Below are 24,185 nucleotides of genomic sequence, written 5' to 3'. Positions count from 1 at the left end.
TAGTAAAGCATATGCACTTAAGTGTAAAGTATGCTTCAAAGTCTTGTTTTTGACATACAGAAGTGGACGCAGTTGTATTAGGTCACAGTAGTTTTCTAGACAGAAAAGGGCCCTGTCTGGAGAAGAGGGCTGGGCAGGTGATGTGCCGACTGCATCCTTACGGTGTTGCTCCCGCTTTGGATGGACCGGGGCACTGGCTTCAGGGTTTCCTGTTTCCTGACAGCGCTGGGGGCGCTCAGGCCCCGAGTCCCTGCTGGTGGCAGTGGCTTTCTGCTGACAGGACAGGAGGTCCAAGTTGAAGTTTGCTACTTACCGGCCCCCAAGTGTCTACAGCAGTTGTAGAACCCTTCCAGCTCCATCCCGAGCACCCAGACTCTGTCCTCATGGTGGGCAATGAGATCATCCATGAGGCCCCGACCTGGACACCGAGTTCCCCACCTACACCAGCCTCAACTGGCTCATCTCTGCCTCCCTGCTTTGAGGATGGCCTGACCTGGACCTCACGGAGCTCCAGGTGCCTCTGGTCACTGACTCACCCGTTGTCTTGGCTGCAGAGGCCGACCAGAGGAGCTCTCAGTGTCCGAGATCTCCAGTGCCTGCTTTGAACCCTCCAGCCAGAGGGTCGAGTGCGGCCCCCGCCATGGCAGATCCACAGCGGAGACCCGGTGCCCAGGATGGGAGCTGCCGTGGCTATGGTCAAGGGCAGGCACCTGTCCGGCTGGGCTGGTGTCCCATGGCTTTCAAGGCAAGTGGGAATGAAGGGAGGGATTGGCGGCGGCCTGTGGACCCCCTGAGCGGGGCAGGTCCCGGAGAACTGGAGGCATGAAAACAAACACACTAGGGATGGGAGAGTCCTGCAAATTCAGCTTCAGAGGCTGTCTTTCACTTAACAGATCCCACCGTGTCTGGAACCCAGGTCTTTGGCCTGTGCCACAGGGTCGAATCTATCTGAAAGTTTGCCTTTGTGAAAGGAAAAGTGTTTCGTGCCTGTTAGCCTGGCAGAGAGGCACCCCCGGGCCTGCCAATCAGGCTGGGGCGAGGGCCTCACCGGTCACATGCCGGGGACACACCCGCTCACTGTGGCTCCCACAGGGGCTGGGGCGGGGCGGGGCGGCCGTGGGGGTAACAGAAAGGCCTCCATTCAGATAACGGACAACACAGGGTCAGAGGTCTAAGAACACGTCTCTTCCTTTTGAGTAATTGGTTTCCCCTCCACCCTCTCGTCAGTTCACAGTCCCAGAGGGAACCTGGCGTTAAGACCTGGTGCAAGTTTTATGGGTTTTCTTCCAGGGTGAGACTCTAGCAGCTGTGGCGTTTAGGAAACAGGCAGCTTTGCCACCCTGTTACCCTGCTGCCTGCGTGAGCATATGAAGGGAGGGCAGGCAGGGCTCCTGATCACAAAGGTAACAATGAAGAGGTGTCTGTAGCTCAGCACGAGGGCAGCAGGGCAGCGTGTCTGGGAGGCTGCACGTTCGGAAAGCTGTGGCTTCTCGGGGCGGAGCAGCTGCCCTCAGGAAGTAGCACCCTTGCCGTCCTCAGAGGCTTTGAGGGGAAGATGCCCTTTTTTTAAAAAAAATTTTTTTTTATTGAAGTATAGTTGATTCACAAGGTTGTGTTAATTTATGCTGTACAGCAAGATGATTCAATTATACATATATCTATCCTTTTTCCGATTCTTTTCCCATATAGGTCATTACAGAGTGTTGACTGTAGTTCCCTGTGCTATACAGTAGGACCTTGTTGTTTATCTGTTTTATATACAGTAGTGTGTATCTGTTAATCCCAAACTCCTAATTTATCCCTTCCCCACCTTTCCCCTTTTGTAACCATAAGTTTGTTTTCTATGTCTGTGAGTCTGTTTCCATTTCGCAGATAAGTTCATTTGTGTCGTATTTTAGATTTCACATGTAAGTGACAGCATATGGTATTTGTCTTTCTCTGTCTGACTTGCTTCACTCAGTATGATAATCTCTAGGTCCATCCACGTTGCTGCAAATGCATCATTTCATTCTTTTTTTATGGCTGAGTAGTATTCCCTTGTGTGTATGTACCACCTGAAGTTGCCCTTTTTTTTTTTTTTTTGCGGTACGTGGGCCTCTCACTGTTGTGGCCTCTCCCATTGCGGAGCAATGGCTCCGGACGCGCAGGCTCAGTGGCCATGGCTCACGGGCGCAGCCGCTCCGCGGCATGTGGGATCTTCCCGGACCGGGGCACGAACCCGTGTCCCCTGCATCGGCAGGCAGACTCTCAACCACTGCGCCACCAGGGAAGCCCGAAGTTGCCCTTTTTTAAAACACATTTCCTGAATAAGAAATGTATTTATATATTCTGAACAGAGCAGTGTTTAAAGTAGGTTAAGTTTAGATCCAATTGGAGATTGTCACAAGGTTTTATATTTTTTAAACTATTAATTTTCTAAACTACAGGAAAGTGGTGAGACTAGTGTAATTAATGCCCATATACCCACTACCTGGATTCAATATGAGTCTACTGTGTTTATTTTGCTCTGCTGACCCACTTAAACTCACTGATAGCTATTACATAACACACAAATCTGTTTTTTGTGACTAACGAAACTAATGATACTTCCCCAAATAATACCTAATCAGTATTCAGACTTTCCCAGTTGCCACAAAATTTGAGTCAGTTTTTCAGTCAGCATATAATCGAGGACCAAGTGTTGTATTTATTTGTGTCTTAAATTTTTTGCCATAAAGCAGCCACCCTTTTTCTGGACTGTGATTTTGAAGGGACTCGTCTCGCCGTCTTGAATGCCCCACGTTCTGGAGTTCTGTTCCCTGGTGGTGGGCAGCACGTTGCTCTGTGCCTCCGTTTCTTGCAGGCTGGCAGACCAACCGCAGGTGACCGCCCTTCCCAGTTATAAGAACCCTTGTACAGACAACTTCCAGGGAACAGACGCAGGCACTAGTGCTACTTGCTGGTTCTCCTTAGCTCGACATCAGCCACCAGCCCCACGGTGGCGCCGGGAGACAGCGGAGGGGGGTGGGTGTCTGCATGGTCGGCTGAGGCCCCAGCCACGCCCCCCCCGGTGCCCAGTGTGTGGGTGCCAGGGGGGAGGACAGGAGTCCCCTGAGGACCTGGCCGCCTTGGAAGACCGTGAAGAGGGGCACAGGGTGGGAGGATGGCGAGGACGAGAGTGAGGACCCGGATGTTAAGCCGTCTCTCCGCACTTCTGCATCCTCCGTCCGCTGTTCCCACGCTCCGGGCGGGCAGAACTGTGATGCGGGATTCCGCCGGGCAGTGGGCCGTCTCCAACCTTCCAACGCCCTTGCCCTCCTTCCAAGGTAGCGCAGGGTGGCCTCCGCCCGCAGCGGCGCCCGTGGTCCCGGGTGAGCCCCACGGGTGTGAGGACCGGCCTCAAGGAAAGGTGAGCCGCGCCGCCTAGGGGCTCCGGCTGGAGCTGCTGCGGGTGCGCCTGCCCGGGAGCCGAGGGAGAGCGTCTCAGTCCCTGGGCCCCGGAGATTGTCCCCGCGAGGGCAGTGGAGGCCGAGGCCCTGTGCACTCGCAGGCCGGCCCGCGAGCGTCTTACCACGGCTCCACCCGACACCTTGAGGCACGGCGTCCAAGAACCGGGATTCCAAAAGACGAGCCCCTGAAATGATTTACAAAGTGCCCATGAGCCTCTTACGCGAGGAGGTCTATAGCTTTTATTCTCAACGCGGTCCCCAAAGAGAAAGGAACTACTTTTCTAGGGTCTGTGGTCCGAGAGATCAGTGTGTTGTCAGTGCAAGGGCACGGCAGGAGGCAAGGACTGGGCGACGCCCTGCCAGCGCAGCCCGGGGTCCAGGCGGCTGGAGAGGCCCCTTCGGCAAGGGGCGTGGGGTCCCGTGCTCTCGGCCTGGGGCTCCCTGCTCTGATTTTTGGACACCCACTTCTGGCCTATAGCTCAGGATGTGTGTCTGCGCCAGTGAGCCCTGGGGCTGCCTAGGAATGTCACTGGAGGCCTTGCCTTGGGTTCAGGGGACGAGATACTAGCGTTAACCTAGGAACTGACCCCAGCATCTGTGAGCCCTGCCTGATGGACCCCTGGGAGGGGTTTGCTGAGAGGATGGTGCCCAGCCCCACCCCGTGACCCCCACGGGGCCCGCACGTGCGTGTCATGGGGGCTGTCAGTCCCAGGCTATGGCTCTGGCCCCCCAGCTTCCTCTGTCCCCACAGGTCTGGGGGCAGAGGTCTGACAGTCCCCGCTTGACCAGGCCCTCAGCCTATTCTACTGGTTTGTCTTAATCTTAAAAAGCCCAGCTCTGGCCCTGGCCTGGGTCTTCCTTACCTGCACCCCTTTCTTCCATTTTAGGGAACAGAGTCTCCCTTGCTAGAGGTGTTAACTTTTTTTTTTTATCTTTGGCTGCGATGGGTCTTCGTTGCTGCGCGCAGGCTTTCTCTTGTTGTGGCGAGCGGGGGCTACTCTTCTCTGCTGTGCAGAGGCTCCTCATTGTGGTGGCTTCTCTTGTTGTGGAGTACGTGCTCTAGGTGCGTGGGCTTCAGTAGTTGTGGCGTGTGGGCTCGGTAGCTGTGGCTCGCAGGCTCTAGAGCGCAGGCTCGGTAGTTGTGGCGCACGGGCTTAGTTGCTCCTCAGCATGTGGGATCTTCCCGGATCAGGGCTCGAACTCTTGTCCCCTGCCTTGGCAGGCGGATTCTTAACCACTGTGGCACCAGGGAAGCCCCTAGAGCTGTTAACTTTCTACTTAAGAACTTTTAACCTCCTGGTTCCTCTAGGACTCTGGGGGCTGGGATTGGAGGGGCAGTTAAGGAACAAGAGGAAAGGGGGGTGGTCAGAGAAACCTTCCCCGGGGACACGTCAAGGATCTGGGTCTATGTTGGGTGGGTCCACCCAGCCTGCTCTGCTGGAATCTTACCTGGACACCAACAGCCGACATTCTCTTTCCTCTCTTCCTTTCTCTGCTTTTTCCCTTGCTGGGCACATGAATTCATACATATCAATGTTAGCAGGCCTTCTGTTTGTTCAAAGCACCCAGGAGAGCGACCACCCCTCATCACACAGGAGCCCAGGCAACGGGAAGGAGGAAAGGCCAGGGAGGGTCAGACACGCCACCCTGCACCGAGCCGCCCCCCCAGCCCCCGCCGCGGTCCCGTACCAGATAGTGAGTCAGTCACTGGTGGGCAGAGCAAGCCGCGTGACTCACCTGGATAAAGTCCCAGCTGCCGTCTCCTCCTCTCGTGGCCCTAAACTGGAATAGATGTGAGTCATGCTCTTTTCCCACCTCCCATCCTTTTCAAAGTCTTTAAATAAGCAGGGAGGATCTTTGTTAAATCTGTGCTGGACCCCACCTCCAACACCCAGCTGGAGCCAAGTCCCTCGGTCCCCAGGGAGAGCCTTGCCCGGGTTCCTTTCAAAGTAGGGAGCCCTTGGCAGGGTGAGGATGGAAGGAGAAAGCATTGCCTTCGGAGTTGTGGCCCGAACTGGAGATACCTGAAGCCAGTAGGTGCTCTGCCTAACGCGTGAGCGTGAAGTGACCGCTTCCCCGGCGGGGCTGGGATTTTCTCAAAGCTGCTGTTACTGGGCTGCAGTTGGAGCTCTAGGACCGCGGTCCTGGCCACAGCAGAGGTCCGAACCCAGGAGGCTTCCTGCAGGCACCACCACCTCCCCTGACCCGGCCCCCGGGGGAAGCTGGTGGTTCTCCTGCTGATGGCGCAGGGCAGAAGACGACAGGGAATTAGCCCCATACCTGCGGGAAGGCTAGAGCACCTGGCCCGTAGCCCAGGCAAAAGCGAAAATTCCTGTGCTGGGAGACCCTATGGATGGGGCGGGAGGCGGTTCCTCTCCGTGGTGCCCGGTTTCAGGCTGGCTCCGCACCTGAGCTGTGCCCGGGTGCCTGAGACCACAGCCTTTAGATCTGACCCCTCTCAGGGGTAAGTTTGTCTTCTGTCGGACGCGTTAACAGGTTTCCACACGTATAAGGTGAAAGACAGGCTCCCGGGTGGAACTGTTCCTTTGTGAAGCTTTTAACAGTCTTCCTAGTCTCATTTCCCCGCCTCCTCCCCCGGGACAGCTGCGATGTGAGAACCTGCTGGCTCTGTCCATCCTTAGAGCTCCGGTGAATTGCATGAGAACTGTGTGGATGAGCCTGGAGGGCACGGGGGGCCCTGGCCCAGCCCAGGGGAGGCTTCCAGGAGCCGGGTGCTGAAGGTGGCAGAGGCGGGTGTAGGAAAAGTTGCGGGAAATGTGGGCACACTTATGCTCAGGTGATGCTGAGTCGTTTGTAGCTGAAACTTGAGGTGGAGGAAGAGGCAGCTAGAGAAAAGCTTACAGAGCTGGATGACCTTGGCTTTGCATTTCTTTCTCAAATATTTATCGAGCATTTCTACGTGCCATGGATTTTTCTAGACGCTATAGGGAACCAGTGGGGAACAAAGGAGTTTAACTTCCTCCTGTATGAAATCTTCAGGTGCCGCACTTGGGAAGAACCTGTCCTCAGGACAGTGGTTCTCAGCCTGCGGTGAAGCCGCGAGATGTTTTAGGTTGTCACACTGGGGCAGATGGTAGGTAGAGACCAGGGGCGCTGTTCTACACCCTACAAAGCACAGGACAGGTCCCCACCACAAGAATGACCCCTCCCCCAAATGTCATTAGTGCTGAGCTGGGAAGACCTAGCCTCAAAGGATGGCTTGGTGTTTGCAGGAGGGGAGCTTTCGGGGTGGGCAGGTCTCCACGCACGGGCGGTGAAGGGACAGAGGCAGCTGTAGTGACCAAGGTGGTGAATAGGCTTCACTCGGAGCAGTGAGGTGGGGGAGGGCGGGGCTGGGGTCACGGCACTTGGTGGCCAGATGACGTGTCACGTGGAGCGGAGCGTGGTTGACTTTAGATTCCTGCCTCGGCCCTCACGCGATGCTGTCCCTGCCATGTGGTTCCATCTGGATTTGGAGACGGACTCAGCTCTGGACGTTGTATGACTCCCCTGAGGCTGCCATAACAGAGTCCCACAGGCTGGGAGCCTTCAACCACAGAAGTTAATTTTCTCACCGTTCTGGGGGCTGGACGTCCACCATCAAGGTGTCAGCAGGGTTGGGTTCTTCTGAGGCCTTTCTCCTCGCTTCACAGACAGCCGTCTTCCTCCTGCGTCTTCCCTCTGTGCCTACGTCCTAATTCTCTCTTCTGTAAGGACACCAGTCATACAGGGCTCACCCGATGACCTCAGTTTGTCCTCATCACCTCTTTAAGGGTCCTGTCTCCAAACGGTCCCATTCTGAGGTGCTGGGGCCAGGACTTCAGGGGCATAGTTCAGCCCCTAGTAGCTCGTTCAGCTCGAGGTGCCCAGGGGCTGCTCTGGAGCCTGAGGTCAGGGCGAGGTCAGCTGTGGGGAGTGTGGAAGGACAGAGGGGACAGTCGGGGTGTGGCTGTCCACAGTGGGAGAGACGCCCAGCCGCGAGAGGAGAGCCACGGACGGCTAGAGCACAGGATGTGTTCTGGTGCGGAGTACGAGGCTCAAAGACGCGGTGACAGCTGGGTGCTTGGACAGGTGCGTCTGAAGGTGGGAAGTTGGACTTCCTGGGAGAAGAATTCATTTTATTTATTCACATGAATGCAAGACACGAGTCAGACAGTCTTCAAGACTTTTGATCTTCTGGGAGGAGGGGAAGAAACACCTGCAGCAAGATGACCCCCCCAGCACCCTCAGGGCCCATGATGTCAGCTCCTCAAGCAGTCCACGTGGCCCCACCCCCCGAACCCTGGGGCCTCAACACAGCCACTACCAAGGGGTCCCTGGCACAGGGGCTGCGACACCTGCCGTTGGAGTCTAAGCTTAGGAGGGAAGAAACAAACTCAGGGGAGGAAGCTCTGTGAACAGGCCACAGTACAATGTGACTGTGAACCTTGGCAGACAGTCCCTGTGGGGTTGACTGAATGGGTTTTCAAGGCTGCATAGGAGTTGACCAGGCCGATTGGAAGGAATGAGGCAGAGGGCACAGCCTGACATCTCAGAACTACCCAGCTTTCCCTGGAGGAGCAGGGCAGAGTGGTGAAAAAAGGTGAAAACTACGGAGCAGGCGGTTCACGGGAGAGGGACCCCTGCCCAGACAGGAGCCCCCTGGTGAGGAATGAGGGCCCCGGAGGCAGGGCCTAGTTGCGGTGAGCGGGGCCTACTCTTCTTTGCGGTGCGCGGGCTTCTCATTGCGGTGGCTTCTCTTGTTGCGGAGCACAGGCTTCAGTAGTTGTGGCACACGGGCTCAGTAGTTGTGGCTTGCGGGCTCAGTAGCTGTGGCTTGCGGGCTCTAGAGCACAGGCTCAGTAGCTGTGGCACATGGGCTCTAGAGCGCAGGCTCAGTAATTGTGGTGCACGGGCTTAGTTGCTCCGCGGCATGTGGGATCTTCCCGGACCAGGGCTCGAACCCATGTCCCCTGCATTGGCAGGTGGATTCTTAACCACTGCGCCACCAGGGTCCCTGTGTGGGTGCATCCCACGAGGCACGTGGCCAGCTCGGAGCCAGGTGAAAGGTCTCGGGGCAAGGTGAGGGGGAGCTGTGGTGCTCGGCTGTGGGCAGAGAAGGGCAGTGACCCCACCTGAGACCTCAGGAGTGCAGGGGTTAAGGTTCAAGGGGCGGTCATAAAGGTTGGTCCTCCCTGTGTCCCTGACACCTCAGCCCCACCTCACCGTGAGACCAGCTCATCGCCCGGGGAGATGCAGCTGGTGACCTAAAACCTGCTCAGAAGGACCCGGCAGGACCCAGCCGAGGGGCGTTGTGGGCCCCCCTGGGGTTTCCTCCCCTCTGCACCCCCGTCCTCGGGAAGAAAGCCCGGTGAGTGTGCTGCTGGGAGGAGGAAGTCTTTCCTCGGGTCTCTCCTCCTCTGTAAACTGAGGGGTGTGGACTAGATCTCCAGCTGAGGACACCCCTGTGTCTCTCTGGACGAGGATGCAGAACCCAGGCAACGGGGGAGAAGTTGAAGGAGGGCTCGTCTGCGGTTCTTCCCAGCAAGTCCAGGCCACTGCCAGCCTCTCCCGGGAGGGGCGGCTTTCCTGCCATCGGAAGGGCAGCAGGCGAGTCCCACGCAGGATTTCATGCAGCAGCAGCTGGTGGGGAGGCGGCAGACCCTGGCCCGTTTGGCCATCTTCTTCTAGAGAGCAGCTCGGGGGCAAGAGGCCCCACCCCTGGTGGCCGGGCCCCTCGGTGTGGATTTTATTAGCCCTGAGCACAAGTCACATCTACTTGTTGCGTTTAAGGCTCTGCAGAGGTGTGAGGGGCCGCGTGGGAATCCAGCAGTGTTACTCGTGCTTGAGAGCACACACTCTGAAGCCGGACTGGCCAGATGTGAGTCCCAGCTTTGCTGCTCAAGAACCGTGTGTGGCCCCTGTCCAGTCGCTGGGCCTCAGTTTCCCATCTATAAACTGAGACCGAAACAGTAGGACCCGCGGCTGAGGGCTGTGGGGAGGATTAAATGCCTAGAACAGCACCTGGGGCACCTCGAGGGTCCCTGGTGTTGGCTGTGGTCAGCGTGGCCGTCAGCAGAAGCCGGCCCCAACCCCCGGGACTGATCTGAGGGGTCACCTTCCATCGGTGCTCTGCACACAATGAGCCTCTGTTCTGATTCCAAGGACTCCCTTCTTTGTGCTTCCCTGTAGCTCTTCCTTTCCCCCAAATTAAGCGCTTTTGAAGACACTTGCTGTCTGGTTAATTATCCCGACTTGTGCAGCCGAGGCCTCTCGCCAGCCGTGCTCAGTGTCCGGAGCCGCGCGACTGGCCCCGAGCGTCCGGGCTCATGGCACGAAGTGGCTCCCGGCCCCTCCCGCTCGCGCTCTCACCGCCAGACACGCCGCCCGCCCCCGAGCTCCCAGCAGCTTGGACGTAGGTCAGAGGGGCCATTCATTAGGTACAGGCAGAGCTCTGTCCTCATTCCCAGCCACTCCGCCAGCAGTGAGACCCGAGTACTTTATCGGAGTGATGGGCCGGCGCTGGTTCCTGGCAGAGGGGCCTCCGACAGAAGGAATGCGCGTTAGTGACCAGGCTGCGGGCCTGAGGCTCGTGGCACTCGTCTCACGCTTTGTGACAGGCCACCCCACATCTGGTGCCGGGCAACCACCACCGCGTATTCGCTCAGGACTGTGTGAGCGGGCAGGGCTTGTGGAGGTGGCCCGCCGCCCCGCTGCCCCCCAGGTAGGGTGGGCGGGGCCACCTCCACTAAGGTGGCTGGACCGTGGCGTGGCCTGGGCCTCCCTCCCTCTGCCAAGCCTCTGGGCCCAGGGCCCCCCGCTCCAGCAGGGGGACACTTTGTTCACGGACGGCCGCTTCCAGGGGGTACACGGAAACCAGGGGGACTCGAAGGACCCAGGCCCAAGGCCCAGGTTCAGTGGGACGTGTTACACGCCGAACACCATCCCCCCTCCCCGCGGCCAAACCGAATGCTGAGGTCCTAACCCTCAGTTCCTCAGGACCTGAACGTCACTGGAAGTAGGGTCTCTGCGGATGTAACTGGAGGAGGGTGGACCCCGAATCCGACCTGACTGGTGTCCATATGTAAGGGGGAGTTTGGACACAGACACGTACAAAGGAGAAGGTCCGTGAAGATTGGAGTTATGCGCCCCCCGTTACCAGATTCTAGGAAAGAGGCCTGACAACCCCTCGACCTTGGAATTCCGGCCCCCAGAACTGTCAGACAATGAGTTTCTGTTGTGTAAGCCACCCGGTTTGTGGCGCTTCGTGACCACAGCCCAGCAAGCTAATACCGAAGGGGAATGACGGCCACGCTTGATGGGAGGGATGCCCTCCGCGTCCAGGCTGGGACACTGCGGTGGCTGTGTTTGCAGACCCCCCTGCTGCCCCCCGAGGGCTTGCCGGCGGCCGTGGGGAAGCCGTCCCTCCTTCTCATCTGTCCCTCCTTCTCATCCTAGAGAAGACGTGCTTCTTCATTATCCAGCTTTAAAACTTTGTGCCTCCCTGAGGGTTCTTTCGCCTGGATCAGGATCTCCTGGAGGGCTTGTCCACACAGACTGCTGGTCCCACCGCCCAACAACTGTCCGACCCAGCAGGTGGGGGCCTGACGCTGTGCCCTTCTGCCAGGTTCTCTCAGGAGCACACAGGGAGCGGCCTGGAGGGCCTGGCGTCAGGGTCACTGGGGCTCGCCTGGCGTGGCGTCCAGGCTCTGGTGTTGAGAGAGCTGAGCTGGGGGACAAGCGCTGCTCCCGGGGCCCCAGACCACGAGGGGCCTGCGCGACGGGACCAGGTCAGGGCACACCTTTTTAGAAAAACTTTCCTCAGTGACACACACAGCCCAAGCAAGACAGAGCTTTAATAAAACAAAGAGAAAAGTGTTGCCGGGAGTTCCCTGGCGGTCCGGTGGTTAGGATGCAGTGCTCTCACTGCCGAGGGCCCAGGTTTGATCCCTGATCGGGGAACTAAGATCCTGCAAGCCGCGTGGCAAGTGTTCCTGACTCCCCGAGGTTACAGACCTGACTGCCCTGCAAGTCCTTGTGTCCTCCTCCCGACACTCTGGACCTGCCTCCGGTCCCAGCCACCAACAGTTACAGGCCAAGAAAGGGCGGGGCTCACTCCTCGAAGCCAAGAAGAGGGTCCCTGCCTCGGACGCGGCCTCGTAGGGGCCCCACGTGGGCGCCGGGCCGCGCCCTTCCCACTGCGTCAGTGCCTTGTGGGCCAGGATCAGAGTCACCTGAACCGACCCTGGCCTGACAGGGCCAGCGTGCGGGTGGGAAGGAGCCCCGAGGACGCCGACGGACTCTAAGGGAAACGGATCCATCGTGCTGACACGCTGCCGAGGTGCTGGACGGCCTGACACGCAGGCAGTGATTGCGTCCCTCGAGGTTTCAGCTCCTTGGGGAAGTGGCATTCCTGTTTCTCAGGTGCGGAAACTGACTTCCAGCCAGGACAGGCGCTGCTCCTAGGTTGGCAGGGAGGGGAGGGAAAGCCTGGAGTTTGGCCGACGGGGCTAACCTGGCAGTGTGACCTGACGCGGTGTGTCTCTTGAGACTGACCCCTCACACGTGCAGCCTTCATTTTCTCCCTCAGCAGCCCTGTCTTCGTCCTACAGATGAGACCACTTGGGATCACGGAGGTCCAGAGCCCACCCCATGCTCCTGCCCCGCAAGGGAGCTGCCCCAGTGCCCGAGGAGCAGGGAGCCCTGGCTGCCCTGTCTGTCAGCCCTCTGGGTGACGGTACTGCTTCCAGGGACCCAACCAGATCCTAAAGCAGCCCAACCAGAAAGAGGAGGTGCGCGCCCTGAGGCCTTTTGGTGGGACGTCTGCCCCTCCCCGCCCACCTGGGGTCAGGCAGGCAACACAGTGGAAACTCCCACCTGCCCGGGCCTGCGGAGGCTCCCAGGAGGGAGGGAAGGAGCTCAGACCTGTAGTAGGAGCCCCGGGATGCGCCAGCAGGGAGCCCCCCAGACACTGCCTGGGAGTGAGTGGAGGCCTGGGGTCCTCCTCCGTGGGGGTGGGGGGAGGGCTGGGGCTCTACACGCTGAGCCTTGGCGCCCAGAGTGAACGGGCAGACAAGCTGATGCACCCGGGGGTCTGGCACCTGCCTCACAGGTTCGATTCCCTTTACCCCTCGTGCCAACGCCGTGTGGCGGGTGGAATCCTCGGTTAGAGTGGGGAGACGGCTCCGAGGGGTTAACAACGTTTTAAGATCTCTCAGCTCAGAAGCGGAGCTGGGGCTAAAACCCAGGTTTGGTGACAACAAAGCCTCCGTCCGGGTTTTCCATTGAGGCTGGTTAACCCGTGGATAGAGCCCAAGGCTTCAGGAGAAGGGAAAGTTTGCACAGGTGCCTGGCACCCCTTGGGTACTCAGTAAAGGTTTGGATGAATGAAAAGCTGGAAGCAAAGGGTTGCCGCTGGGTCCTGGACTGGGGCCGGCGTGGGGGAATGGAGGCAGTGGGCTCTCCCCAGCTCCCTGGTGATGGGTGTCCAGGCCTCCCCAGTCTCACCGGGAAGCCAGGTCCTGTCCTGCCGGGCCAGCACTTGGGAGCAGGAGCCCAGCTCCCAAGACACAGAGGCAATCCATGAGGACGCAAAGCAGAGGATGTGGCAGGCGTGGAGGGAGGGAAAAGGTCAGCGGGTACTGACCTGAGGGGAGCCCGACAGGCTGCTGAGGGACCACTCGGAGGGCGTGGGGGGCTGGTGGGAACTTTGATTCCTCCCCACCCGCACTGAAGCCCCACCTAACGACCAAGATCCCCAAGAAGCGAGGAGCTTGCTGTGAAAATTAGCAGAAGCCTCCATGAAAAGAGAGTCAGGAGGCCATCAGGGGATTGCAAAGCCCAGGAGAAGAGAGCCTGAGCGGAGCACGGGCTCTAGGCATGTGGGCTTCAGTAGTTGCAGCCTGCGGGCTCAGTAGTTGTGGCTCGTGGGCTCTAGAGCGCAGGCTCACTGGCTGTGGCGCACGGGCTTCGTTGCTCCACGGCATGTAGGATCTTCCCGGACCAGGGCTCCAACCTGTGTCCCCTGCATTGGCAGGTGGATTCTTAACCACTGCACCACCAGGGAGCTTCCCGTCTGGCAGGAGCTCAGCCAGCGAGAGGCCTCCAGCCTTCCCGACCTCCCTGCCCCTGTAACAGAGCTCTCTCCCTGGTGTGGGGTCCTGCACGGGGCTCGCCAAGGCGGCAGACCCTTGGGCCCCAGAGACGCGGCGGGGAGGGGAGGCCCTGGTGGGACCTCAGGCCGCTTGCTCGCATGCTTCCTTCCATTTCCCTGTCTGAGGACACCGCACCTGTTGGCTGTCACCTCCTCTGGGAAGCCTCCCCTGATCCCTCTCCTCTGCCCCTTTTAATTAATTAATTTATTTATTTATTTATTTATTTTTGGCTGCATTGGGTCTTCGTTGCTGCGCATGGGCTTTCTCTAGCTGTGGCGAGCAGGGGCTACTGTTTGTTGTGGTGTGCGAGCTTCTCATTGTCCTGGCTTCTCTTGTTATAGAGCATGGGCTCTAGGTGCAAGGACGTCCGTAGTTGTGGCACACGGGCTCAGTAGTTGTGGCTCACAAGCTCTAGAGCGCAGGCTCAGTAGTTGTGGCGCACGGGCTTAGTTGCTCCATGCCATGTGGGATCTTCCCGGACTAGGGCTCGAACCTGTGTCCCCTGCATTGGCAGGCAGATTCTTAACCACTGCACCACCAGGGAAGTCCCTTCTCTGCCCCTTTAATGCAGTATTTCACTTGTCTCTCTTTCTGGACTAGAAGCTCTTCAAGGCCAGAGTCCACAGGCTTTTACTCTGTCCCTGTGCCCGGGGCCTGACATGTAGTGGTCAGTCAGGAAAAGTTTGGACATGAGGCTAAGTGGCAGGCCTAGACTGGGGTGGATGGGAAAGTAGGAGCTTACAGCAGTTGAAGCACTTTGATGGGAGAATGAGCAAGGTTGGGTAAAAGTATTTTAAATAAGCAATTCCAGGGGATTCTGATGCAAGTGGTTCATAGACCATTTTTTCAAAGCACTGTTTTAGGACTTTGAGTTTATGTATGTAAGGTAACCATTGCCAGAAACACATACAAGCTAAAGAATTTGGTGTCAGATGTGCTGGGCTGAGGTGACAGTTAAACCCAAGTGGAGAGTGTCGTCATCAGCTGGACACGGGACTCGGAGGCTCAGATTGGACACCCCAGAGGGTGATGTCGACGTGGGTGGTGCCTCAAAGTTCATTCAGGTAAGGCTCTGACCGTGATTGAAAGTCATCAAAGAAAGAAGATACGGACAGAGTGAAAGACCTCGGAATTTTCCCACATTTAGGGATGGCGGAGATGGAGACCACGACTAGTCAGAGAGGTAGGTAGAAAAACAGGTTAGTTTATGATTGATTGGTGAGAAGAAAGCTGAGGGCTGGAAGGAGGAAGGGGAGGGAGTGCCTGTCCCGAGCCGAGTTCTCATCGGCTGCCTATCCTGACCCCCTGGCTGCCCCACCGGGATGCCTGGGGTGACCCCCCAAAGCACGAACAGTCACTCCGCTCTCCTGCTCAGAACTGCTCCGTGATTCTCTGTTGCCACCAGGGTATTCTAAACCCTTTCATTTGCTTCTATGGCTTTTAAACAAACAGCTGCCTTACTGAGATATAATTCACATACTCTAAAATTCACTCTTCTTGAAGTACACAATTCAATAGTTTGTAGTATATTCAGAGTGCAACCATTACCACAATCAATTTTAGCACATTTTCATCACCCCCATATGAGTCCCTTTGGACCTGCTTATTGTGAACATTTCATACAAGTGGAATCATATACTATGTGACCTTTTGTGACTGATTTCTTTCACGTAGCCCAGTGTTTTGAAGGTTTGTGCGTGTTGTAGCGTGTATCAGTATTCCATTCCTTTTTGTAGCTGAGTAGTATTTCATTTTCATCATCTGATGTACCACATTTTGTTTATTCATCAGTTGCTGGACATGTGGATTGTTTCCACATGTTGGTTATTATAATGCTGCTATGACCATTCATGTGTAAGTCTTTGTGTGGATATATGTTTTCATTTTTTCATTCATTTTCATTCTTACAGACCTAGGAGTGGAATTGCTGGATCATATGGTAACTCTATCTAACATTTTGAGGATTGTTCAGTGGTTTTCCAAAGTGGCTGCCCCATTTTACAACCCCACCATCATGTATGAGGCTCCAATTTCTCCACACCTCGCCAACACTTATTTTCTGTTATTTATTTATTTTATTTATTTATTTTGGCTGCATTGGGTCTTCGTTGCTGTGCGCGGGCTTTCTCTAGTTGCGGCGAGCAGGGGCTACTCTTCACTGCGGTGCACGAGTTTCTCATTGCGGTGGCTTCTCTTGTTGCAGAGCATGGGCTCTAGGTGCACGGGCTTCAATAGTTGTGGCACGTGGGCTCAGTAGTTGTGGCTCGCAGGCTCAGTAGTTGTGGCGTACGGGCTTAGTTGCTCCGCAGCATGTGGGATCTTCCTGGACCAGGGCTTGAACCCGTGTCCCCTGCGTTGGCAGGTGGATTCTTAATCACTGTGCCACCCGAGAAGCCCTTATTTTCTGTTTTTTAAATAGCTGTCCTAGTGAGTGTGAAGTGTTATTTCACCATGGTTTTGATTTGCATTTCCCTAATGACTAATGATGAGTGTCTTTTCACCTGCTTATTGGCCATTTTTGTATCTTCTTTGGAGACATGTCTATTCAGATCCTTTGCCCATTTTTAATTGGGTTATTTGTCTTTTTATTATTGTGTGTAAGCTTGCTTTATATATTCTGGACACCAGTCTCTCATCAGACATATGATTTACAAATAATTTCTTCCATTCTGTGGGTTGTCTTTTCACTTTATTGATAGTGTCCTATGAACCACAAAAATTTTAAATTTTGATGAAGTCCAATTTATCTATTCTTTGATGGCTTGTGCTTTTGGTGTCATACCTAATAATCTATTGCCTAATCCAAGGTCACAACGATTTACACCTGTGTTTTCTTCTAAGCGTTTTATAGCTTTTAGCTCTTACAACTAGGTCTGTGATCCATTCTGAGTTCACTTTTAATACAATGTGAGGTAGGAGTCACACTTCCTTCCTTTGCACATGGGTATTCAGCTGTTCCACCACCACTTGTTGAAAAGACTATTCTTTCCCCCACTGAACTGTCCATGGTCCTTTGTAAGCAGGTCTTTTCTTAGTCCTGTGGCCTCATCTTCTGTCCCACCACTACTCCAGCTTGCCCTCCATCGCCAGCCCCACTAAATGATTTTTTTCCCCAAACGAGCCAGGTTTCTTCTCACCTCTGGCCCACTTCTCTACATGCTGTTTCTTTTACTGGAAAATTTCCCTGACCTTCTTTCCTCATCACCTGGCTATCTTCCCCAATTATCTGGCAGGTCTAGGCTTACACGTCTTCCAAAAAGCCTTTCCTAAGCTCCCAATAAAGTTTCAACACAGGTCTGTACTCCCCCAAGGACCCTGTACTTCTTAACCCCAAGAGGAGCTTTTTTGTCCCTGGCACACAGTGGGGATTCAGTCATTCTGATGAATGGATGAAGCCCAGAAGTCAAGGAAGAAGACTGATTTGTACTGTGTACCTGCTGCAGCGAGTGAAGGAGAATGAGATCTGAAAACAAAAATGCCACTAGGTTTTGACTATTTTTGTCTTTACAGAGAGGAGTTTCAGCAGCGCTGGGATGCAGAAGCCAGAATGCAGAATGCGGAGGAGAAAGTGAAGCTTCGGTTACAAGCTATTTGTGCCCGAGTTCGTTTGTGAGGGAAGAAGGGAACTAGATTGGCGCCACGGAACAGCTTAAAAGGACAGAGTTAGGGGCTTAGTTTTATTGGTACGCGTCCATCTGCTGCATTCCAGAGCCTCAGAGAGTTCGACTTCTGATGAGAGGCCCTTCCTTGGCTTCTTATGATGTAAATTCCAGGGCCTGGCCATGATTTCCCCTCCTGCTACCCCTCACCCCTGGCCTCTAACTGTGTGCGAACACACACACCAACACCCTGTATTTGTGCTGATCTCAGCATCCCAGGGATAGATTCTGGGAATGACCAAGGCCTTGTCCCAAACTGGGCTAAGCTATATCCAGCCCAGAAAAAGACAACCTATGAGAGTCGCTTGTTTGGGTAGGAAAAGGAAGGAACAGGTCTAACATCTCGGCGGCACCAGAAGAATGACCACATCTTCCCTCTCTGCCCCTCATTCCCTGGCATCCCCACCCCGCCCCCGGGTCACTCAGATAGGCTAGAATGACAGAGCTGCAAGACTTTAAGTTTTCTTCGCCTTATTGAGTTATCTTCCTCCTGAGCTGCCCCCATGTCCCTGGCATGTTCCTCCCAGAGGTCGATGTGCTGGATGCTGAGCCCACCCACCTGGTTAGCGTTCGCCACCAGCCTCACGCAGCTCACCTCGTGCCCCACGCTCCGTGGAACTACCTCCTGATCCAGCTGCCCTTCCAGGAGGTGGCCCAGCAAGGCGAGGCTGGTGCAGCGCTGCGGTGTCCCCTCGGGCTCGTAGCCCAGCTCCACCTGCCCCTTCTCCAGGGCGTGCTTGCCATCCACGATGGTGCCCGGCAGTACCTGCACCCTCCTCAGGTCCGCTGGGTGGTTCAGGATGACAGTCAGGTGGTTCCCTGCGCTGTGGGCCCAAAAGAAGGACTCGTCCAGACTGTAGGCCTGCCAGGGGAAATGGACCTCAAAAACCTTCATGTCTGTGAACACGGCTCCTGGTGGGTTGCCAGGGGCTTAGGGGCTCTTTTTCTGCGTGCCCGAGGCCTTCTGGCTGTGTCGTTCGGCGCATGGTAGGGGACTCGGTGGTAGAACAGGAACGGTCTGCAGAGGATCGGCTCCTTCTGGGCCAGGAGGGTGCGGAAGTGAGGGAGGAGCCTGGCGAGGGGCTTCTCCCCGTAGAAGAGGAGGAGGAAGTGGGCCAGCACCGGGGGTCCCCGCTGCGGAAGAGCCTGCCCTGGAAGCCCAGGTTGGAGAACTCCAGGAGCGCCCAGGGCTGGGACCCCAGGGTGTCCGCTTTCCACTGAACGTGGTGATGAAGTTGGGGGCGCACAAGGTGCCGTCCTCCAGCAGCAGGAAGTACTCCGAGAGCTTCGCGGCGCAGCTCATGAGGAAGGCGTGGTCCGTGGTCCGCTGGGAGTAGGGCTCCTGGCGAGAGGCCCCGCCCCGACGCCGCCCTCGTGGGGATGGGCCTCCGGCGGGGCGGGAATCGGCGCTGCCCCGCCGAGACCTGTGGGCTGAAGAGGCTGGAAATGCGGAGGCCGGCCTCCCTGAGCCAGGCCAGGCCAGGCCAGCGCCCGCCAGGTGGGCAGCAGTGTGTACGGGAGCCCGCTGCGGTCCGACCGGGGCCTCGAGCAGGTGCCGACCGTCAGCCACGCTGGGGCGGCCAGCTGCGCGGTCAGCGTGCAGGCAGGCCGGGTGGATGCTCTGCAGCACCAGCAGATGCTCTCCCCGCAGATGCTCGTCCCGCCCTCGCTGCTCGGCTATTGCCCACCCCAGGGGGCAGGTTCAGATCCTCGCTACGCAAAGCGTGGGCGTTAGTCCAGCAACATCGCCCCGTTTGGAAGCTTATTAGACGTGCAGAATCTAGTGAAGCAGAGTCTGCATTTTAACAAGGTCGCCAGGTGCCTGAGCTGGGGTGCTGCGTCCTCACGGGCCTCTGAGGCTTCTTTGAACTGGAATTTTGTGGCACATGGTTTAAGTACTCAATAAATATTAGCTTTTTTTTTTTTTTTAATTTTTGTCTGTGCCACTCCGCTTGTGGAATCTTAGTTCCCCCACCAGGGATCAAATCTGTACCCTCGTCAGTGAACGCGCCGGGTCCTAACCACTGGACCGCCAGGGAACTGCCAATATTAGCAATTTTTATAGTCATTATCATTCCTTTTGGTTTTACCCAGCTCATCTTCCCAAAGCTCTCCTTTAAAGATCTACTAGAAAAAGCCCTTCTCCTGGGAGTCAGGAGTCCAAGACTATTGTCTCAGCTCTGCCACTGACTATGTGGCCTCCAGCGGGTCCCTGTACCTCTGAGCTTAACACTGGGTGAACTGGACACGTGGCCTGAAGGCCCCCTCGCCCCCCAGGGTTCTCTCACGCCGTGATCCCACCCTCCTGGAGCGGCCGCGTTACCTCTTCCCTCCTTCCCCCTCCACACAAAGGCCTTGGCAGGGAGAGGACTGTCTGCCGGGCCTGATGCCCCCCACCTTCCCCCCTTCTTCCCTCTGAGCCCCTTCTTCTCCTGATGCTTCTTCCCCCCTGGGGAGCCCACTCCCCTCCTCGGAACGCACTCTTCTTTCTCTGCTGGATTTTTTCCAAATATTTGAAGGTGAGATTCTGCCAGTCTTCTAGTGGTTCCAGATCCTTCCTTCTCCTATAACGGCCCTCCTGCGGCCTGGGCAGAGGCAACTCCTGGTCCTCCTTTCATAAAAAGAACAGGGTTTAACCTCTACTGGTTTCCCATGAGCCTTTCCAGGGAAATAGCAGGTCAGTCTCCCCAGGGCAAGCCCAGCACATTCTCAGGATGTCTGACCACCGGCCAGAGTACCCAGGGCTCAAGCAGTATTTGCTGTCTTCCTTGCCTTAACAGATATGGGGGGGAACGCAGCTTCTCTGTGGGCCAGTGGGTCCGGCCAGCTGCACACCCACCCCCTCGGAGTCTCCTGCTCTCCGGTGAGAGGTACAGGGCATTTCCGAGACTCTACCTGTCCACACCCACCACACACCCTTAATCCTCACAGTGAGAGCAACGCTGCTACTTGGGCTTCGATAGCCATCCTGTTCTGGTCGTCTTCAATTTCCCTGGGGACTTTCAGAGTGAACGAGAATCACAGGAACCCACCGCCCACCAAGGTGACGCAGCAGTGCCGGACGGAAGCCTGCATGGCAGTTCCTACAGCAAGAGGGCAGGAGGGCAACAGGATGGCAGGGGGTGCTCCCTGGTCCATGCCTCCACCTCCCCGACTCCTGGGAGCCTGGCCCTCCCGACGGCCCTATTCCAGCCTTCCTCTCACCATGGTTAACTCACTTCCCAGGCCCGCCTTTCTGCCTGACCTGGGAACCTGAGCCTTCTTCCCGGCCTCAAGAGGGGAGGCCACCTGTCCTGGGACGTGTGCTGCCTTCTCTTTGTAGGTTTGTCTGGAGATTCCACTTCCCCAGGGCTCTCCCTGCTCAAATGATAACAGTCTGCTGGGCCTTCAGTGATGAGGGCCGTTTATCTTAGAAAGATGGTCACCACCCACCCCTACTTTTTTATTTTTTATTTTTATTTTTTTTGCGGTACGCGGGCCTCTCACTGCTGTGGCCTCTCCCGTTGCGGAGCACAGGCTCCGGACGCGCAGGCTCAGCGGCCATGGCTCACGGGCCCAGCCGCTCCGCGGCATGTGGGATCTTCCCAGACCGGGGCACGACCCTGTGTCCCCTGCATCGGCAGGCGGACTCTCAACCACTGCCCCACCAGGGAAGCCCCCCCTACTTTTTTAAACAAAAGTCAAACAATTTATTAAAATAGCTGAACTTGAAGTGTTGCTAAGTGCTAAGCAATTTGGTGCCTTTCTTACTTCTTGTAAAGGGCGTCCTTAATTTATCCCAATCCTTAATCTCATTCACAGACCTTGATTAGAACATGATTCTGGGACTTCCCTGGTGGCGCAGTGGTTAAGAATCCATCTGCCAATGCAGGGGACACAGGTTCGAGCCCTGGTCCGGGAAGATCCCACATGCCGCGGAGCAACTAAGCCCGTGCACCACAACTACTGAGCCCACGCCCTAGAGCCCATGCTCCGCAACAAAAAAAGAACATGATTCTGTTAACTCAGAGTAAAAAAAAAAATCCTTTTGTGAGTGGTGGGCTGCTGGAATTCAGGCTGGCTCAGACTCAAAAGCACTTGTGGGCTGCTTTTTCCCTGTTAGTGTCTTTTCTCCGGAGAGAATGTGATTTTCTGATTGTTTCTAAATGATCAGAGGAAAGGCTCTGATATACCTTGTCGCCCACTCTTGGTCATTTGTCTGCCTAGTCAGGACACAAAAGGAAAGAAATCGTAGTAATTTCTATGCCCCCAAGGCTATACTGTTCTCTAATTTCCCCATTTGCAATTTGCATGGTTCCCTGCCAGTTTAGTATTTTGGTAGAGGTTACCATGCTTCCCTCCCTTAACCATTTAGCCTTTTGATAAGAGTTACAAAAACAGTACTTATATATGGTGGGAAGGCTTAAACTTTCCTTACCTGGTTTCCTTAAGTCAGATAGGTCATTCAGATACAAACCACTACATGTAACAGAAATAGGCTTCTTTTTTCTAGAACATAAATACATGGACACAAATACTGACTGAATAAAAGGCTCTACAACTACAGCCGGAGGAGTTCACCCTCAAGGGAACAGCCCTGTCCCCTCTGCCCCTCCTGTGCGGTTTACCTGTCACACCAGCGGGAGCGCTGCCCTCGCCGAGCCCTGAGTTTGACAGGCTCCTGGGAGACCAGGAGAGAGAGAAAGAGGAGTTGGGGTGCTGAGGACCCGCACAGCGACTGGGCCCCTCCCCCCAGCTCTCCAGCCTTGAGCTAAGCTCCTCTGTGACCTTGCTCTGTGTCCTGCCACCTGTCCCATCATCAGGGCTACACTCGGCCAGGACTTACCTGTGGGCGGTGCTTACCTGAGAAGCACGGAACTGCCCCCCAGCACGCCCTCCCTCTGCCCCATCCCTCCCGCCCTCGGTGGTTGGCTGGCTCCCGACTCTCATTCCCTCTCACCTTCTGACTTTGTCACCCCTGCAGTTACCCTTTTTCACTTCTGCGACGTTGCCACTTCTCCCAGTCTCCTGGACCATTCCCGTCACTGTAAAAAGGATGTCTGCTATCTTCCGGTGGGTAAAAAAAGCAAAAAGCAAATCCCTCCCTGAATTCATGTTCTCTCCAAATCCTGCCCCGTCCCTCTGCAGCCCTCAAGAGCAACACCCCTGGAAAGCTGTGTCGTCATCATCAGTCTCACTTCGCCGCCATTTCCTCCTGCATCTCACTCAGCCCCTTCCTCCCTGAGACACCCTTCCCGCGCAGCGCTCGCCAGCCTGGCCTTCCTTCCCTGGTTCTTTCCCTGGCTTCTCCTCTTCCCAGCCAGTGACTGTCGAGCGTCCCAGGTTCTGACCCAGTCCCGTGGCTTTAAGTGCTGTGTACATTACAGGCATGTGCATACACGTGTGTACATACATACACATATAAGGTGTGTGCATATCTACATATATCCTTTCATATATACGTGCACGCGCACACACACAGACGTGCACACACACATGCACACACTGAGAACTCCTAGGGCTGATCTTACCTCCAGCTTTGGCCTCTGTCCTGAGCTCCAAATTACCTGACTCTTCACCACCTCCTTTTGGATTACAGGTATCTCAATTTTAACAGAGCCAAATAGAATTATAGACTCTTCCTATTTCCCAAATCTCTTCCTCCCCAAGTTTTCCCCATCTCAGTAAATAGCACCACCATTTTTCCAGCTACTCATGGGAAAAATCCTCAATGCCTCTCTCTCCTTAACACTCCACGTTCCATCTACTCAGTCCTGTTATCTTTTCCTCCAAAATGCATCCGGAATACGACCCTTTCTCTCCATCTCTGCTGCTACAACCCGAGTCCACACCACCATCATCTGCTGCCTGGACCACTGCCACCACCCAACTGGTCCCTCCTCTCCACCCGTGTTCTCCTGCAACCTTCCCTCCACACGGCAAAGAGGTCTTTTACACTGTAGACCGAGTGATATCCCTTCGTGAACTCCAGACCACAGCCTCCTGGGTCCTGCCTGACTGGCCATCTGTCTCTTTGACTCCATCTCCCGTTCCCCCCCACTCCCCGCCCCTCCTCCCCCTTGGGGGAGGGGGCATCCCTCGGACAAACCAAGGTGTTTCTCAACTCAGGCCTTTGCATTTGGTCTTCTTCTTAGAACTTTCCTCCGGAGACTTTCCGAGAGCCGACCCCTCCCAATACCCACATCGGAGCTCAGACGTTCTTTCTCCGGCCTCCAGTCATCGTGGCTAAAGTCGCCTCCCGCCGCCTCTCCCGGCCTCCCGTTGCGCTACCACGCGTTCTGTTTTCTTAGCATTTCTTGCTACCAGAAGCTATCCTCCTTGTGTGTGTCGCCGTCTGTCTCTATCCACTAGGCTGATGGCCCGGCCTTTGTTTTACCCAATGCCACATCCACAGCACTTCGCACGGCACCTGGCCCAGAGAGCGAGCTCAACAGGTGTGTATCAAGTCACTAGTTATCGGGATGATGCGATACGGTGAGTGGTCATCTCCCTCTTCCACACACATGTGCTAGGTGCCAGGGACACAGCAGTGCCAGGAGGACCGGGCAGTACAACAGAGGAGGGCAATACGTGTGCGATGGTTAAGAGCTCAGATTCTCGACTTAGACTCAGACTCGGGCCAGAATGTGCTTCTGCTAAACTTACTGGCCAGGTGACCTTGGCCGAATGACTCAGTCTCTCTGAGCCCCAGTTCCTCATCTAGAAACTAAAGATAACGATGGCTACTCTCAGGTGTTCTTATGAGGATGAGAAGAAATCATCCACAGGAAAATGCCCAGCATACAGCAAGCACTCAATAAATGTCAGCACTTTTCTGCTAACAATGACTGTTTTTCGAACACGGAGACCAGCAATGCCTTCCTTTATGTCATATTTGAGATGCCCATCTCCCTTTATTCCTAAATCCCCACCCAAATTTTTACTTTTAGACTCTTAAACAGACGCACAGCACTTTGAGAACACTT

The 24,185-nt window shown here is 55.7% G+C and overlaps 1 protein-coding gene and 2 long non-coding RNA genes across 6 annotated transcripts; 1 reads left to right on the top strand and 2 right to left on the bottom strand.

The window, feature by feature from the left end:
* Positions 1–2,596: 2,596 nt before the first annotated feature.
* On the bottom strand, positions 2,597–18,587 carry LOC101273690 (uncharacterized). Of its 3 annotated transcripts, XR_007476082.1 has the most exons (5): positions 17,816–18,587; positions 5,166–5,210; positions 4,878–4,935; positions 4,292–4,642; positions 3,479–3,613 (listed from the first exon to the last, which is right to left on the bottom strand). XR_007476082.1 is itself a non-coding variant. In XM_033416003.2 (4 exons), exons 1-4 carry the CDS (start codon positions 18,113–18,115, stop codon positions 2,949–2,951), a joined length of 1,068 nt encoding a protein of 355 aa, XP_033271894.2. In that variant the 5' UTR covers positions 18,116–18,587; the 3' UTR covers positions 2,597–2,948. The 3 variants fall into 3 exon arrangements, 1 of the variants encoding a protein (XP_033271894.2); XM_033416003.2 differs by lacking the exon at positions 4,292–4,642 and having other exon boundaries at positions 2,597–3,613; XR_007476092.1 differs by lacking the exons at positions 3,479–3,613; positions 4,292–4,642; positions 17,816–18,587 and adding an exon at positions 5,709–5,848 and having other exon boundaries at positions 4,842–4,935.
* On the top strand, positions 6,056–19,151 carry LOC125963737 (uncharacterized). The gene is made up of 2 exons (XR_007476131.1): positions 6,056–14,744; positions 17,072–19,151. It is a non-coding gene; the product is annotated as an uncharacterized LOC125963737 (long non-coding RNA).
* LOC125963739 (uncharacterized) lies at positions 19,141–23,467 on the bottom strand. 2 transcript variants are annotated; one of them, XR_007476134.1, is made up of 4 exons: positions 21,828–23,467; positions 21,638–21,708; positions 19,702–19,831; positions 19,141–19,260 (listed from the first exon to the last, which is right to left on the bottom strand). It is a non-coding gene; the product is annotated as an uncharacterized LOC125963739 (long non-coding RNA). The 2 variants fall into 2 exon arrangements; XR_007476133.1 differs by lacking the exon at positions 19,141–19,260 and having other exon boundaries at positions 19,268–19,831.
* Positions 23,468–24,185: the final 718 nt, after the last annotated feature.

The sequence above is a fragment of the Orcinus orca genome, chromosome 1 (genome assembly GCF_937001465.1).
Source record: "Orcinus orca chromosome 1, mOrcOrc1.1, whole genome shotgun sequence".
Classification (NCBI taxonomy): Eukaryota; Metazoa; Chordata; class Mammalia; order Artiodactyla; family Delphinidae; genus Orcinus; species Orcinus orca.
Note: the sequence above shows the minus strand (reverse complement) of the source record. Positions and strands in the feature narration are given on the sequence as shown.

Bases quoted from the DNA above. Each gene is read 5' to 3' on its own strand.
- LOC101273690 (XM_033416003.2), bottom strand. From the start codon at position 18,115: ATGAAGGTTTTTGAGGTCCATTTCCCCTGGCAGGCCTACAGTCTGGAC. The intron at 5,211-17,815 runs GTGAGCTGCGTG...CATCTATTCCAG, and splicing joins CACGGAGCGTGGGGCACGAG to TTTAGGGCCACGAGAGGAGG. The intron at 4,936-5,165 runs GTGAGTCACGCG...TCATGTGCCCAG, and splicing joins GCAGCTGGGACTTTATCCAG to CAAGGGAAAAAGCAGAGAAA.